The following is a 17,005-nucleotide window of genomic DNA, read 5'->3' on the forward strand; positions in this document are numbered from 1 at the left end:
TGTTATAAAAGGACGCCTTAGTACCTGTTAAATATTTAACAATTTATATTTATTTTATTCTTAATGAAATTAAATACCAAGAAGTACCGATTAAATCATTTAAAATGCAACATAAAGAATTTGCACAAAACACAAAACGTTATAAATACGATTATGAAAGTGGAAAGTTCAAAAGATATATTACAAGTTGTTGTACAAATATTGATGTGCATCAACGCATTAGAACTACTTATTTAATTATAAAGTGTTCATAAAAATATTTATTATTTATTATATAATTATATTTTAATTTAAATAAAAAATTAACTTAAATTAATTAAATTCACTAATATTATTTGGATTTATTTGATTTGATCTAAAAATTTAGAAAATCAATAATATTCTATTTGATTTAATTAAAACTAAATTGAAAAAAATAAATCAAACTTATATTCCCATAATTTTTATAATTATATAGATACACATATAGTATATTAATTTTACAATTATTTGTAATCATTCATATACTTTTTCACCATAATTATATTTACCTTTGATAGGTTAATAAACTTTGTATTTTAAACTATTAAAAAAACCATGAATTTTAAACTCATTTGATCAAGAAATGACTCTGAGACATTAATGTAAATATCATAAAGACATTTTTTCTTTCATATTCCATAATAAAAGAATAATAACAGATTATTAGTTGGAAAACAAATTCTAAATGTAGGGATGGGTAAGGAGATACATTAGGTTTCTAAAAATAAACAAAAAAGAAACTAAATCAAGATCGATCAAATCAAGAAATGTGTTAATTAATTTGATTTTAATAACTTTAAAGTGAATTAAATTGATTTAGTTTTAGTAGTAAAAAGTCTATCGTAATTGTTCTATGAGTACTTTTAGTCCCACAAATATAAATTCATAATTCTTTTAAGAGAATGAACGTTTTTCAATTGTAAAAGACAATTAGGATAAAATAGGTGAAAGGAAGGAGAGTTTTAACACAATGATCAATGTTAAAACAATTTAAATTTATTATGTGAAAGAAGAAAAATTTTAAAAAAATTCAATATGTTAGGGACAAGGGAATAAATCTTAAAACACGGAATATCAAAATTACGTGACTATGTTAGAAGAAGAATAACTTAATTAATTCACTATCTTTGTGAAGGGTTGGTATATTTCTAATTAATGTGATTTAAACTCATGCTCAACAACATTAAAATAATTTTAAGGATCCACTAAGAGTCATTAGCGCATCAGACTATTTGTTCATTAGGTGCTCTATGCTATTTTATGCATATACCTCTTAATTTCTATAAAGAATCATATATTTCGATACGAGGTCAATAGATGTTAGAACATCGAAGGGCTCTATATGGGTCTACCCCTGATAAAAAGTTAATTTTTTGAAAGATTAATCTCAACATGGGATGGGCATGGTACGGTGAGTTCAATACTGTAATTTCGATATTTGATTTGTAAAACGTCATACCATCACCATACCACCTTAATCCGGTATGGTTTGGTATATTGAAGTTTGATTTCAATATTTTATGAGTATAGTAAATCGGTAACCATAATTTATTCAATATCGACTAATATTATGAATTCGACAATTAAAAAAATGTTTCATTTGTATCACATATACCAACACATACACATGTAGAAATATATATGTAAAATAAATTACAAACAACTCTTTTTGTTAATCATTTACAATCCAAATATATTTCAATCAAAATAGAGCATTCAACTTATATTAATACACTAAGTTGCATATTTGTTAATATTTTAATAATATATATGTCATTTATATAACTAGATACTTCGGTATGATATTTAATATTTCAATAATGCTATATGTAAATATCAAATAACTATCGAATATAAAAAATAAACTAAAATATATACTACCAAGTATCATAATATCAAAATTATGGCATTAAACTTTTAAATATAATATAATTATTTCGATATATACCATCATACCATGCCATGCCCACCCCTGATATCAGCCCCTTTCCCTATTTTATTTCTTTTGGTTGGTTAAAACATAAATGGACCTAATTGACAAATCAGAAAAGTTTCTGACCCTTTAGCGAAAACAATATAAAATTAAGAAAAGCAAATTAGCCATTTGGCAACGACCATATAAAGATATTTGCCTGTAGAGAGTGAAAAGGGTCCCAATAGCAGCATACAAGAGAGAGCAAAAAGCTTTCCCAATCTATGGCTTTTTCCTAAAAATGGTGTGTGAGTAAAGTAGTGTTATTGCTCTGGCGGTTGCGTCAAACAGAAGCGGGGCCCAATTCCTCCTCTGCATCTACCCAGCCTGCGTCTTCTTTGTTGCCCCTTTTCCGAAATCCGATACCTTAATCAACAACTCTTCAGTCTCTGATTTCCGGATAAACCATGTCTAAAGCTCGAGTATACACCGATATCAATGTGCTTCGTCCTAGGGAATATTGGGATTACGAATCGCTAACTGTTCAATGGGGGTAAATATTTTCCCTTATTTAACCCTAATCGCTTTTGATATTGTTTTTAATTTTGGGGGTTTGTATACTGGATAATAGATTGAAATTCTTGAATTAGATGCTGTTTACTACCTTTTTAAAAAAGATTGTTTGGTAAAATAATAACATCCAGTTCTAGCATCCAAGAAAATAGTTCTTGCTTATGTTTCCTTGTTTTTTTCGCCTGAAGTAAAAAGTGGGTGTTGTAACATCCTCTTACAGCATCCAAGAACATAATTCTTGGTTATGTTTCCTTGTTTTTTTCGTCAAGAAAAGTGGGTGTATTGTGACATCCTCTTACAGCATCCAAGAACATAATTCTTGGTTATGTTTCCCTGTTTAAAGATAAGTGGAGGTTACATAGCATTGTAACATCCACTCCAGGGGTGGGTGAAACCTGAAAACAAATGTTGGGTTTCTTATTCCTATTTTTTGTCTAATAGATAATTGTGTGATCAGTGTTAGATCCTATTTTGGCGAATTCCTGCTATCTTGAATGGAATGACTTTCACATTGGGAAATACCTATTGGGTTAATGCAAAACTCCTGTCTAGTCTTGTTGAACTGAGTCTTTATTTTGTGGCTCCAGATTAGGTTGGGCTTCAAGTCTTTATATGTTTGTTACTTCTATATTAGCTTCCACATGATACAATGGAAGATAAATAACAAATATAATATACCAATTTGTTGTGTTATATACCAATTTGTTGATTTTAAGGATTGGTCCTGCTGGTGCACATTTGGACTAAAGTAAATGTTTGTGTAAGTCTTGTAACAAGAGTGAGATTTAGAACCCGTTGTGTTAAAAGTTGAAATATTGAATACTCAGCCCCGAAGTGGAGTGGATAATTATAGAGGCTTCATTTAGTTGACACCAGTTAGTTTATTTTTGTTATTGTATAGTTCTGCTGCATTTGTCAAGATGAGAGCATTTTGTGTAACAAGAACTATATAATTGTCTTGCTAAAGTGGGAGAATATAGTTTGTTAATCTTGGTTCTAGAGTGCCTTGACCCTTGGCTCAACGATTAGTTTTATCTTACACAAGTATTGGTTTCAGATATGATTCTATTTGACTTACTCAACTTTAATGCACCAGCTACATTGTATTATCCTCACTAGTGCATGTCATATTCATTATTGTAGTGATCAGGATGACTATGAGGTTGTTCGAAAAGTTGGAAGAGGAAAATACAGTGAAGTTTTTGAAGGTATAAATGTTAACAGCAGGGAGAAGTGCATAATCAAGATCCTGAAACCTGTTAAGAAGAAAAAGGTATGGCGTTTTTTGGCTGAATTAAGATTTCATTTTTCTGCTTCAAAAGGAAAAAAAATTGAAGAAGTTTGCAGGAAGAGTTCTTCTGTAATGCAATACTTATTTTTTGTCTGACTTAATATCTATTGATAATCTTCAACATTAATGGAAGAATCTGTATCTAACTCATATAAAGGGGCTTAGTATCTATTGAGAATCATCAACATCGACAGGCTTAATGGAAAAATCTGTATTTAACTCATGAAAAAGACTACTCTCAATTATCTATCCATGTGTTGATAGGGTGTCAAAGAAATAAGTGAAGTTTCTTTTTTGGAACTTTGGAAAAAATTCAGTTATGTTATACGAAATGCATAATGCCTAAAATTGGTCAGTTTGTGACATAATCTGGAAAAAATTAGCCATCCTCGACAAAATTTTGCTAGGTTCATCTCTTGATGACATTTTTTGATCATTTTGGTAGTATTATGCATCCTCTGTTCATACACCTTTTTTCCTCCTATCCTTTCTTTAACTTAATTTTTAAATTAACACTGCTTTAGTTTGTAATATTGTGCTTTATACGGAAAAAAAAGAAAAGAATATACATGCTTTTGACTTGACATTAGCGGTGTCGTGTAGATCAAAAGAGAGATAAAGATATTGCAAAATCTCTGTGGTGGACCAAATATTGTCAAACTCCTTGATATCGTCAGAGATCAGCATTCAAAAACTCCAAGCTTAATTTTTGAGTACGTGAACAGCACAGATTTCAAGGTTTTGTACCCAACGCTAACAGACTATGACATACGGTACTACATATATGAGCTTCTCAAGGTAAGATGATAAACATATCAGATGGCAGTCAATATGGCTTTTATGTATTTATGCTCCCTCTCCCCTGATTTTTTTTTGTTTTGAGGAAGGTAACAGTTATATACTTCCTGTCCTCTTTGTCCTCCTTTTCTGTATCTTCTTTCTTCTCAAAGAACCAAGAATAGAGTTGTACTGATGTCTTAACTTACTATCTGGTCAAAAGTTCGTCTGTCTCCCACATTTCCTTCTATTGCAGCTTTTCAAGGTTTGTATGAGTGTGAGAATTTTGGGAGTCCGCAGTTTTCTTATGCTCAGCAACTATTTCTGAATTGGGTGGATATATTCTCATATACTATGATCAAATTATGAGATCAAACTATCAAAGTTATAACTCCTAGGCTCATCTCAAGTGGAAATTTTGGAATCCAAGATTCTGGTGCCATAAAACTGCACTAATTTGGATTCATCTTATATCTATATTTAGATAATTGGGAGTCTGTCGAATGTGTCTCGTGATCTTGGGTTAGTGGAATGACTAAGACTGTAAACTCATATTTGTTCACCTTATCCTGCCTCCCAATACATGGATTTCAAATCCATCAACAAAAATGTAGATTTTTTTTGTTGATATTGTCAGCTCATTCACTGTCTTGGTCATTCCAATTGATTACCTTTCCTCTGCAATTCGGTCTAAGTATAGCTTCTGAATGTGTTTTTTACAAGGTAAATGACCTCATAGTGAAGTGCTTATTATGTCTCTTGTTGTCAGATGATATGAATTAGATTCACTGCATGCCTATTGGAAGTTGATTTTATATCTAGATTAATGGCTATGCTCGTTGTTACTCTTAACAATGTGACATTTTTTTTCTGACTTTGGATTTCTTAAGTAACTCTCTTGTATTCTTCTGATCTTATAATTGGTTAAGGAAAAAAATTCACCAATGCCATGGATATTCTCTCCTCTGTTTGCTAATTGCTAATTAAATTTCATTTTCCTTTTTCATGAGTAATATTATATTCCCTTTTTGTCTGATTTACGTGAGAGGAACTATTTGGAAATGGGGATGCTAATTGTTGGATCCTGTTGATTTCTATCTCGAAGTTAGTTCTTCCTTTTTGCTACATGCCTACATCACCAGCCTACCTGAGCATATGTCTAGGTTTCCTTTCTTTTGCCTCCTCCTGCGAAAAAAAGAAAAGAAATAACTTCCCAAGCTTTCTCATTGTGTATCAGCATAATTGTTTGTCAAATGCTAGATCTGTTCCTGTATACTTACTTTCCATTCGCTTAATTTACTCTATTAATTTCCCCTTCTTTTTTGAAAGAAAAGAAAGAATCACGTTTTTGGCATGACTGCTGAATTTGCTGAGGCCTTCATTTCTTGTGACAGTTGTTTAATAGACTCTTTGGGACCTATTCTTTGTGTACATTTCTTGACATGCTTACCAAATTATGGAGGTCGAAAACTGAAACTTCTTATCAACCTGCAGGCACTAGATTATTGCCATTCACAGGGAATAATGCACAGGGATGTCAAACCTCATAACGTTATGATAGACCATGAACTGCGGAAGCTTCGCTTGATAGATTGGGGTCTTGCTGAATTTTACCACCCAGGGAAGGAATACAATGTTCGTGTGGCTTCAAGGTGAGATAATCTGCCGACAGTATGGCTGGACCGGCATAGTTGCTTTGCCAGCAACAACTTCCTACATAGAGCGTTTCTATTTGTAGATCCATGCTCTACTTGCAAATTTTTCTCTAGACAAGTCATGAGTTTTTAATCAGAAAGCAAGTGACATTGCTATAGATATTTTAAGTTAGAAGTAATAAAAGGAACATCATTCACTTACATATACAACAACTACCCTTCAGTTCCAAACTAGTCGGGGTCGTTATATGATTTTTGCTGTCCATGTTACTCCATTTAATCCCATATCTTGCGGACTTGTAAAGTTTAGAATCTCTATATTTTTTTAACTGACAAAATTCTGAAAAGCTAAAACACTCCTAGAAAGTATAGGACCTACAGGAAAATTCTAATATTTTAATATATTCTCGACTAATATGTAGCATATATATAGAATTTTTTCTTCCATTGTGCCTTTCGTAAGTTCACATGGATCCCTAAAATTATAGGTCCTTAAAGGCTTAAAGACAACTTCCTTCCATGTGATTTTAGGTTTACTTCCTTTTTTAACAGCTCCACTCACCATAGTTTCACACTCAGGAGTCGGTGCATCCGGAGGGGTTAATGCAAGACATAACCAAATCATCTCAAGCAACAGTTTCTCATTTTATCACTGATGCGTGCTACTTGATCCTTCTCACAAATGTGATCATTTCTCTAATCTTGTATGATTTAGCTGCGACATTTATCTTGTGGATGTGTGAACTTTTAATGGCTCAACATTCACTCTCATATTACATTGTTGGTCTTATAACTGTTCTGTAGAGCTTATACCTTTCACTTTTGGTAGGTCCTGCTATCACATAACACCCACTATAGCACCCCATTACAACCGTTAGATTTTGATTTTATTTGTAACATCTTCATCTATTACTAACATTCAAATAGCGCTTCCCCATTTCAACTGTTTGATTTTAATTTACGTGTAACATCTTCCTCTATTACTCCACTCTCCAGAACAGTAAGCCTAAATGTTTGCATTTAGGCACTGTAATCTCATCTAGTTTCATCTATATCCGCTCTTACTTCAACTTATCTCTAAAACCGTTAACTTTCTAGATTTTCACTTATGTATACTAGCAAAATTAAGTTGCATGCATTTATTGTTAAGCTGAGGAGGAACTTTTGTAGTGAACCATTTTGATCAGCCACTAAGATGGCTAACAAAGAATGGAAGTTGCTTCTGCACCATACCCATTAAAGAATACTTAAAACAATCAATGGGATTATAGGAGAAGGTTAGGAATTGTTTATGTAAAACTAACTCTGTATCAGCATAGCTGCATATGGGGAAATTGGTTTTGTACCGTAAGTTAGTGGTTCATAAACTATCAATGCTATTGAAGCAAGTCTGAGTTCTTCTTTTCTTGCACTTCAGATACTTCAAGGGCCCTGAACTTCTAGTTGACTTGCAAGACTATGACTATTCTTTGGACATGTGGAGCCTTGGCTGCATGTTTGCAGGAATGGTGAGAAATTTTATGATTCATAATATAAGCTGTCAGTTGGTTTATAGTGTTATGCTATCAGTTGTGGGCCTGGGAAACTACAAACATCCGAAAGGACTTGTTAGAAGTTTGTATTTGTTTGTTTGAAATCAATTTTCCTTTTTCTCCTGTTTTCTTTGTGGCTGACCATACCTTTTCTTTGGTAGATTTTCCGCAAGGAACCTTTCTTTTATGGCCATGATAATCAGGATCAGCTCGTCAAAATTGCAAAGGTAATGCCTAGTAACTGACCAGTGACCAATGGGTTTATATACCTTAATTTTGTTGTTTGAGTGAGAGGCAGGAGGTTGATCATCTGAAAACAACCAAAGAAGTTGTTACTTCAGTTGCAAGTGAACACTCAATTTACAGAAGTAAAGCATAACTGCTTGACATGGAGTTGATAGATTATTGTTGTTATAGGTACTTGGGACAGATGAGTTGAATGCGTACTTGCACAAGTATCAACTAGAGCTTGATCCTCAGCTAGAGGCTATGGTTGGGAGGTATGCTTCTTGCTTTCTTTTTTTACCCTTATCGCCAAGATAAAAGTAGGCTAAGGCAATTGCAAAATAACTTAGAGCTGTGACTAAATAGGGTTACCAAGTTGATCTTAGCAACTAGCTTTAGCAGAAGTATGTCCTCTCTCATTAATTGCCAAAATTCTTAGCTATTGAAGGTGAATACAATCTGTCTTTCCCCTGCAGACACAGTAGGAAGCCATGGTCCAAATTTATTAATGCAGACAATCAGCATCTAGTGTCACCGGAGGTACTCTTCTCTCTCTATTTATGTATCTATGGTATTTCTGAATAAGACGAAACCAGCAATGGTGACAAGTACATCTCAACCAATTCACTACCCACTTGATAATTGATTTTGGCTTCTCATTGCAGGCTATAGATTATCTTGACAAGCTTCTCCGTTATGATCATCAGACTAGACTTACGGCAAAAGAAGCAATGGTAATCCTCTTTATCCACTATTAATGGGCTTTAAACTCTGAGCCTTATCATTGTCTTCTCAGCTTCTGTCTTATATTGGTTTACCATTGCTTATTAAAGAAAATGTTTTCGTGACATTTTAAAACATATTTTACCAAAACCAAAATGTAAGGTTATAAATAAATGAGATCAGTGAGGATGAGTGGGTGAAGAGACGCAACTTGACTAGTTTTTTGTTTTGAAATTCTGTTAGAAACAAGCTGGTGATTGTGAAGTGCCAGTTGCTTTCTGTTTCTGCTCTTGGCTATGTTTTTTCCTTTGTCATGATGTTGCATCTGCATCTTTCCTGGAATCAATCCACTCTCCCTTCTCAATTATTTCTTTTAACAATGAACACTATACATGTATTTGTTTTGTTTTGCACAACTAGAGTATTGAACAGTGTGTTGAGAAACCTACTAACTGCTTTCTCTGCCCTGTTTCTTAGGCCCATCCATATTTCGGGCAAGTGAGGGCTGCTGAAACTAGCAGGATGAGGACACAGTAGCTTTCTTGTCTTGCTGTTAATGGGAAGAAAAAAAGTTGTGTAATGTACCTTGTGTATCCATTTAAGTGACATTCGTGAGAACTATGTGGATTTGAACTTGAGCAGACATCTGAATTCAGGAATTACAGATCTTCATCATTGAACATTTCAAGAGAAAGTGTTTTTTAGATTTCCTGATCGTGACCTTGATTGCAAATGGAAGTGACTCGCTGGGCGTCAAAAGTCACCCCCCCCCCCCTTCCCCAAAGGTACTAACCTCCCTAGATGTGAACAAAAGCAGATTTTTGAAAATTAGTCCACTTTGTATATCAGTGCACTGGATTTTTCTGCATTCAGCTTTGGTGGTTTGTCTTTTGTGTAAGTTCATTGATATGGTGTAGGGAAATAGAAGAATGAAGAGAAGCCCTTGCTGAGGAGAACCTCATACCTCGTGGTCATCCAGTGGAGCATAGTGCTTAGATTTTCTCCCTACTTGCGAAATTAAATTGCAGCTATCCATTATCAATTTCTCTAGATGAATCTAACAAAAATTAAATGAAAGAAGTTAACCCTGTAGAACGCATCTCACACCCACATTGAACAATAACACCACACCAAATTCATTGACAAACCAGACATAATATCAACCATTTAAGAGTAGAGTACACAACTAAAGATTTGGCCAGACCTATTTATGTGCGGGACAAATACACAATTTTACATCTTGCTTGGATCGACACTTTGTGATTAGTGATGGGAGATAATACTAACATTTTCTAAAAGGCATGTTCGACACCTAAGTTTATTTTTTGAGATGAGGGAAACAGGTAGCGAGGTCAGATTTTGGATGTTTGGCCTCGGCGTGTTCCTTGCACTTCACCTCTGACGTTGTGCACATAAATGTCTGCATGCACACCTTGCACTGCCATCATCCGCAACAATACATACAAGTTAGTCAAGGATCAAAGCAAACATCAATCAAGATGAACTCTAAAGACACTAATGAATTATCAGAGGCTGAAAGAAGACATAAAAATAGTTCACACGGTGAGAAAATCTGTGTAGACACTGATAAGCAGAGCCATAAAGATTATTGTTCAGACTTGAATGCGACTCTTTACTTAGGCTATCTCCTGTTGAAAGCCTACGAAAATTCTCTTTGGCAGAAGTGCAGAAGTTATACAACATCACAGAAATATCGTAAAAGACTGGAAAAGAAAGACAAAAGACAATCTAATAAGACATAAACAACAATCGAATTGCCTAAATTCAGATTTTCAAAGTACAAGGAGAAAGATAGGAGTATTGAACCACATAGCCAGTATCTAAGTAAGAAGAATGACTAAACATTTCACATGCTACATGAGCCAAATTACAGAATATTTAAAGGAGATTACACAGTGGAACACATGATTGAGAGTTGCCATTATTGGGTTGTCATTATGAAATATGCAAAAAGTACTTTGAACTCATACAAAGATGAAGTTCAACACCATGAAGTTACCAGCCCGAACATAATAACAAAAGATTATAGGTGGTAAGGGTATCCAGGTGATTGATTTATTGGAGTGATTGATCGGTTCTCACCTTCAACATATAATGCCCCTCTTCTTATTACTACTGGACTGTCCTGATGAAGTCATTAACAGACTTACATCCATATTTCCGATTTCCAGGATATGTGCTTTCCATATTTCATGTCTCCTTACTTGAAAAGGCAGAGGAGTGTGTTAGTCACCAAAGGAACAAAAGAAATCACTCCGACATCCAAAGAAGCAAACATAAGATAATCTTTCCAATTAACCTTCATCATCTCTATTCAGGAATAAACTATGCCTCAATTGCCCAAATCAATTGGTATGTGCTATATGAAAAATCCTATTCTTCCTGCTCTATTGGGGTTTATTCATCCTAGTTATACTATTATCGCATTGGCTTTCATCCTACCACATCCTTCAACAAGGTTACATATTGGGATTCAGTAATTACCCATTACAATTTACATACTAAAATTGCATAAATAAAAAGGCTTTACCTGGATATTCATGGCCTTCTTGTTCGCGTCAAGTTGGCTTCCTGCAGATAGATTTTTAGAGTTAGTAAAAAGCCAAAAGATTGACGATTAACGTAAAATCATATCTCAGCATCTAAACAAACAAAAAGAGCGATTAAGGCACTCTCAGCCACGTCGAATTCCAACAACGAGATCGAATCGGCTTGGCTAATTGACCAATTGAATTAAGAGCATGATGTGGATGAAATTGGGTTCAGATCATTAGAAACAAAATACCTTTTGCGCCTTTCATCTTCTCTATGTTCTTCTCACGGGCCATCTTGGCTTTCTGACCGTTGCCTCCACCCATTACTGCTGAAACGGAGGTGAGTTGAAACCCTAGAGAGCTCTTCTGTTACAGGCGAAAAACAGTGGCGGGGATACGGCAGCTGCAGGGGATAGAGAGGTCAAAAATATGTTGAAAGGACAAGTACGGTATTTTAATTTAATTTCTAAATATTTTAAACATTATTTTAAGAATTTACCATATGCTAAATTTTATCAAAATCTCCTTTTTAGACTCTGTTCGTTTGTATTAGCTTACTAAAAAAATAATTCATGATATTTCATTATACATAAAATGAAAAACAATAATTAAAGACTTTGGAAGAATTTACATAAAGAAAATACGATGTATAATAATATTATTTGTTTTATTAAACACTTATAATACATCAATACCATAAATATTATAGAGAATAAATGAACAAGACATGTTTTATTGATAGATGATATGTTTATCACGCTCTTTACATTGCATCAATTTCTTATTAAATAAACATAATATATAAAATGCTTATAATACGTGTTTAATATATAGTGCAAATTTATTGCTATAAATAATAAAAAAATAAAAAATATAGCTATAGTCTATAACCAATAATTATTCATTAAAAAGTACTCAATTTTTTTCCAACTTGGTTGATTGCTAATACAAAAGGGGTGTATTTTTGTAATAGGAAACTTTCACACATAGCCACTTAAAAATAATTAATTATTCTTTGTAGTTATAGTTTGATAATTACAATATGTAGCTACATGTTATATGGAGGAGAGAAGCGAGCGAGAGGGAGAAAAGAGCGGGAGAAAGGTGAATTGTATTGTATATGTATATTGGTTAGATAATTGTATATTATACGTATGTTTGTATATATGGCAAGAGAGGTTGGTAGGGGGAGGAGAAAAACGAGAGAGAAAGGGAAGAGAGCGGGAGATAGGTGAATTATATATATATATATATATATATATATATATACACACACACACACACACATTTGTATATAGGGCAAGCGAGATTGGGAGAGGGAGGAGAGAGACGAGAGAGAGTGGGAGAGGTGAATTGTATATATATATATATATATATATAGGGCAAGCGAGATTGGGAGAGGGAGGAGAGATGCGAGTGAGAGAGGGTAGAGAGTGGGAGAGAGGTGAATTGTATATGTATATAAATTAAATAATTGTATATTATATATATGGTATTTATATATTCTAGCGAATTATGCATATACAAACATGACTAATTATACAAATTCGAAGTTAGCCCACATAATTAATGTATAATGTTAATCGTGAGTGATAATTATAACAAACTATAGCTATGATGAGTAATTAAATAGTATAAGTTTGTTTTGTTGCGTAATTTTCCTTTTCTCCTAATTGGGCTTAATATGGAGTGTTACATCGGCCCAAAAAGAGTCCTGACCAAATAAATGGGCTTTCAGTTCCCTGAAAATTAACCCGCCTTGGAAACAGTTCATTGCGAGGCTCTATTTAGACGCGTTCCACTATTCGCTAGTATGATCTAGTAATTTTGAGATCGGGTGAAATACATTTTCTTAAGAATGGGGGTGATCGTCGAGAGCAATGTTTGGGAGCCAAATCCAGCACTGTGTTTATTCTTCTTCACATCATGTTGCTTGTCAATCTACTATTTGCCAAGCAGCACCAGAAGTTCCGCCATTTTCGATCACGCACCTTCGTCTTCCTTCATTCGTTTCCAGAGAAGTTTCCTTTTACTCTATTCGCTTTCTTCAGGTGACGTTATTTTCCGAGTTGTTTTTGTGTTCCCACTGAATGTAGTATTAGGAAATGTCGCGTTCTAATTAACTCCTAGAGTCTACTTGCTGCTAAAATTGGTGCGAGGTAGTGAACTTTACGTGTTTCCCTGTTTGTTAACTGCTGGATTTCCTCTGTTACAAATGTTTGATGTTTACCCTCTTTTTTACCAAAAGAGAAAAGTGAAACTTCTAGCAGGTTCTGGATTTCATAATTTTAACTTAAAGAAATGAATTAAACTAGTCTGACTTAGTTCTGAAAATGGTCAAGTTGACGTCTCAAACTAATTGGATAGATGGACTATCTCTTAATTTGTATGTCGCTACATTGAGCATTTTATCAAGTTAGATATTTCTTTCATTTGTGGATCACTCAGGTTCACAAAAGTGGATTATCCTGTTGTTATAGTAGAGTAATAAACATCTATACAAATTTGGATCAATCAAATTCAAAAGTTAATTCAAGACTCAATGAAGTTATTCTAACATATGATGTTAAAATGTTGATAGGGGAACTTTACATTGAATGTGGAGCGTGAATTGAGATACTGATACAAGTTGCTCCCTTATAATCTGTTTATTAGCATATTATGTTAAGGCTGAGCTGACACCACAAAGTTGTCAATTATTATTTTAACTTGATAGAGATATGGTAATTACTGATCATAGAACACATATTAAGGTGTACACGGAAATCACATATTCCATAAAAAAAGTCATGCTTCCTTTTTATTACGTCCTCGATATATAAGTTTGTCCTTTTTATGATTGCTTGGATTCAAAATCATCATTTATTTAATTTAACTTTTTACAGTAATGGAAGGCTTGTTGGCAGTATTTGGAGAGTACGACTTAGCATTCCATGGCATTAGTAGGGAGCAGATGGTCATCTCTCTATGTGTTGGATACGCAACTGCTCTCTTTGTCGGTACCTTTTTGGGAATGCTCTCGGATTTGATGTAAGGGTACCTGCCTAGTTTTCTGTGTTTACCATGTTCCATCTCTATTTGCATAACCATTATGGTATACTGCATAACCATTTGGTTCAACATCATAATGAAATAGAGCTTCCATTTTGGGAGATATGAAGTATCAATCTCATCTACGTTCCTTTGATGCATTCTTTTTAGTCTATGAGATCATTTTTCTTCTGCACTGTCCAACAAAGCTTGAACTTGAAGCTATGTCTTTGACCAGAATATGTTCCGAAGTACTAAACGGTATTGGTCCATGATGATTATCATTATTGTTTTCAATCGTTTATTGTTCTCAAAATTGTGATGGAGCACCATAAGATAAATCATTTTTTTGATTAGTCAAGAATACCATCTGTCAAACTTATCATTATGTTGTCTCTCTTCCTGCAGTGGCCAGAGAAAAGTCAGCTTGTTATTTTGCTTGCTGCATCTTTTTGTTGCCGTATGGAGGAGGGTTACTGGACATCCAAGTATTTGGCTCGCTAGCATCTGTCTGTCTCTTGCCTCTACAATATTTTTCTTCAACTTCGAGACATGGATGGTTGTTGAGCATGATAAGGTTTGTCTTCGGAATCTCTTTTTGTTATTATTGTATGATTTGCTATTTCATGGGGGAAGTACTATTATGAAGACTTGTTAACTCAAAATTCTTATCCACTTTTTAAAATGAATAAATCTAGGGAATCTTTTTTATACCAAAAAAAGATGATGAATAAATGTAGCAAATGCAAAGGGGTTAGGATGGGAGAGTGTGGATGTATACTCTATAGTCTTTTAGAGTTTCTTTCTTTGTCAACTACACAAGTTTATTTTGGACCTATTCTGCCATAGCAGCATATGTGATCACATTTGAAAAAGATGATGAATAAATGTAGCAAATGCAAAGGGGTTAGGGTGGGGGAGTGTGGATCTATAGTCTTTTAGAGTTTCTTTCTCTGCCAACTACATCAGCCTATTTTGGACCTATTCTGCCATAGCAGCATATGTGATCACATTTGAACATTTTTCTCGGTCGGGGAGTCTTCACAGTCAGATTTCAGATCTCTGTATGATTTTGAATCTTTGATAGTAGAGTAAGATGAGTTATCCTTATAATCATTTTGCAGCTTGAGCAGAGGCAGGATTCAGTGAATGACATGTTTTGGTTAATGACTTTTGTTGAATCTGCATCTTTCATTGGAAGCCAAGTGGTTGGTAACTGGTTAATTGGTGGTCATGAAAAGACAACTTTGCTTGCTCCGTCCAGTGCAGTGGTAATAATGGCTCTTAGTGCTCTGGCTTATGTCAGCCGAGGATGGAAGGAAGATCCAAAATCAATTATTCTTAGAGAATATCAGACTAAATTTCATACATACATAATCAGTGGTATGAGTCCTCTATTATTTATTCTTATGTTCCTTTTCCTGAAGATATAACTTTCTGTTGTCACAACTTAACTGAGGGGCACATTTCCATAGCTGACTGTGACACTAAAAGAAATATTTGATCAATTCTGTGGTTCTCCCGATAAAAAGATTCTATAAATAAGTAATATCAGATAAGCTTTACCGCTGAAATCCACAATCCGAATATTGGAATTCTTGGATAGTCACGAGATATCTGGCTTAACTTATTTCCTTACTTTTTTGCGCTTCCCTTTCCAGTAAAAGGAGGCAATGTGCCACATTTGAGTTAAAAAGAAGAAAGGGCCGGTGTTAGAAAGAGAGGGAAAGTAAGGAAGGAGGAATTCAAAAGGCTGACCACAATCTCATAGACATTGTCAATCTGATTTTTCGCTCCGTCTCCAATTGCTCCCTTATTCCCTCAACCAAAGTCCAAACTATGTGTAGCTACCTTATTTTTCTTACTGTGATCTTATTTTGGGTGGTACTTGATCAACTTAGCTCAAAAACAGTAGTCGATACTTTAGAAGAGCATGAAAGCATTACAGAGCCATAAAGCAGAGAGAAATTTACCCATTTATTGTTAATAAATACTACCAGAATGGTAGATCAAACAGTACAAGTATAGTAATCTTCTAATACAAAATGAGGCTGTACCTAATTTGGGTTTATATGTTAGTTGAAATGTAATGCTTAAGATAGTTAAAATGGTCCAATTTCAGAAATTAGAAGTTCTGCAACATCTTAATATGATATGAGATGGAAAGATGCATCTGTAAGAAATGCTGTCTTTGATGACTAATTGCATAATTGGGAGTAGTTGGATCGACTTTCTAATCTTTTTCCAATTGTATTCTTGGCAGATAAAAGGGTTTGGCTTTTGTCATGGACCCAAGCTACCATGCACTTCTCAATTGCAGTTTTTTGGATTACTTGGGCTCCAACCATTGTGGTATGATTCTGATAAGATTTCTCGAAAGGATACTGTTTCAGCGTTTCTGACTCTCCAATTCCTATTATTGTTTTCTCATGGAAATGTATTCTAATAGGAGTACTAAATCTTTTAATCTACTTACCTTAATTTTGAAGAGAGTAGTTGAAGTTATCTATATGAAAACACACCTCCTTGATTAGATTTAAAATGTTTAAAGTTAATTATTCTTTTGTACTTTCGGTCTCAAAATTGGAAATGGAAGTGTATCAAGGAAAAATGGATAGAGGAAGTATTTTAGTTACTACTGTGCGAGGCCTTCGCTGGAAAGATTGATGAGATCCATTCTAATACAGAGAGAGAGAGAGAGAGAGAGAGAG

At 34.1% G+C, this 17,005-nt stretch overlaps 3 protein-coding genes across 5 annotated transcripts in view; 2 read left to right on the top strand and 1 right to left on the bottom strand.

Moving 5' to 3' along the window:
• The first annotated feature begins 2,145 nt into the window (after positions 1 to 2,145).
• On the top strand, positions 2,146 to 9,426 carry LOC107010587 (casein kinase II subunit alpha-1). The gene is made up of 10 exons (XM_015209868.2): positions 2,146 to 2,486; positions 3,650 to 3,779; positions 4,401 to 4,595; positions 6,069 to 6,226; positions 7,647 to 7,737; positions 7,923 to 7,988; positions 8,179 to 8,261; positions 8,463 to 8,526; positions 8,652 to 8,720; positions 9,187 to 9,426. Exons 1-10 carry the CDS (start codon positions 2,401 to 2,403, stop codon positions 9,244 to 9,246), a joined length of 1,002 nt encoding a protein of 333 aa, XP_015065354.1. The 5' UTR covers positions 2,146 to 2,400; the 3' UTR covers positions 9,247 to 9,426.
• Positions 9,427 to 9,821: 395 nt separating this feature from the next.
• Positions 9,822 to 11,717, bottom strand: LOC107010588 (uncharacterized protein At2g23090-like). The gene is made up of 3 exons (XM_015209869.2): positions 11,516 to 11,717; positions 11,261 to 11,301; positions 9,822 to 10,147 (listed from the first exon to the last, which is right to left on the bottom strand). Exons 1-3 carry the CDS (start codon positions 11,586 to 11,588, stop codon positions 10,028 to 10,030), a joined length of 234 nt encoding a protein of 77 aa, XP_015065355.1. The 5' UTR covers positions 11,589 to 11,717; the 3' UTR covers positions 9,822 to 10,027.
• The window catches only part of LOC107009083, an 8,179-nt gene continuing 2,777 nt past the window's right edge, over positions 11,604 to 17,005 (top strand). For 2 of the 3 annotated variants that reach the window (XR_001455357.2, XM_015208351.2), the window contains exons 1-5: positions 13,026 to 13,315; positions 14,150 to 14,294; positions 14,703 to 14,871; positions 15,419 to 15,677; positions 16,558 to 16,646. Coding sequence is in view for 2 of the 3 variants with exons in the window: in XM_015208351.2 (XP_015063837.1) it covers positions 13,123 to 13,315; positions 14,150 to 14,294; positions 14,703 to 14,871; positions 15,419 to 15,677; positions 16,558 to 16,646 (855 nt within the window). In the remaining variant the exon portion in view is untranslated. Of the gene's footprint in view, positions 11,709 to 13,025; positions 13,316 to 14,149; positions 14,295 to 14,702; positions 14,872 to 15,418; positions 15,678 to 16,557; positions 16,647 to 17,005 lie in introns of those variants that run through there. The other variant, XM_027915088.1, reaches the window with a different exon arrangement.

This window comes from Solanum pennellii, chromosome 2 (genome assembly GCF_001406875.1).
Source record: "Solanum pennellii chromosome 2, SPENNV200".
In the NCBI taxonomy this organism is placed as follows: domain Eukaryota; kingdom Viridiplantae; phylum Streptophyta; class Magnoliopsida; order Solanales; family Solanaceae; genus Solanum; species Solanum pennellii.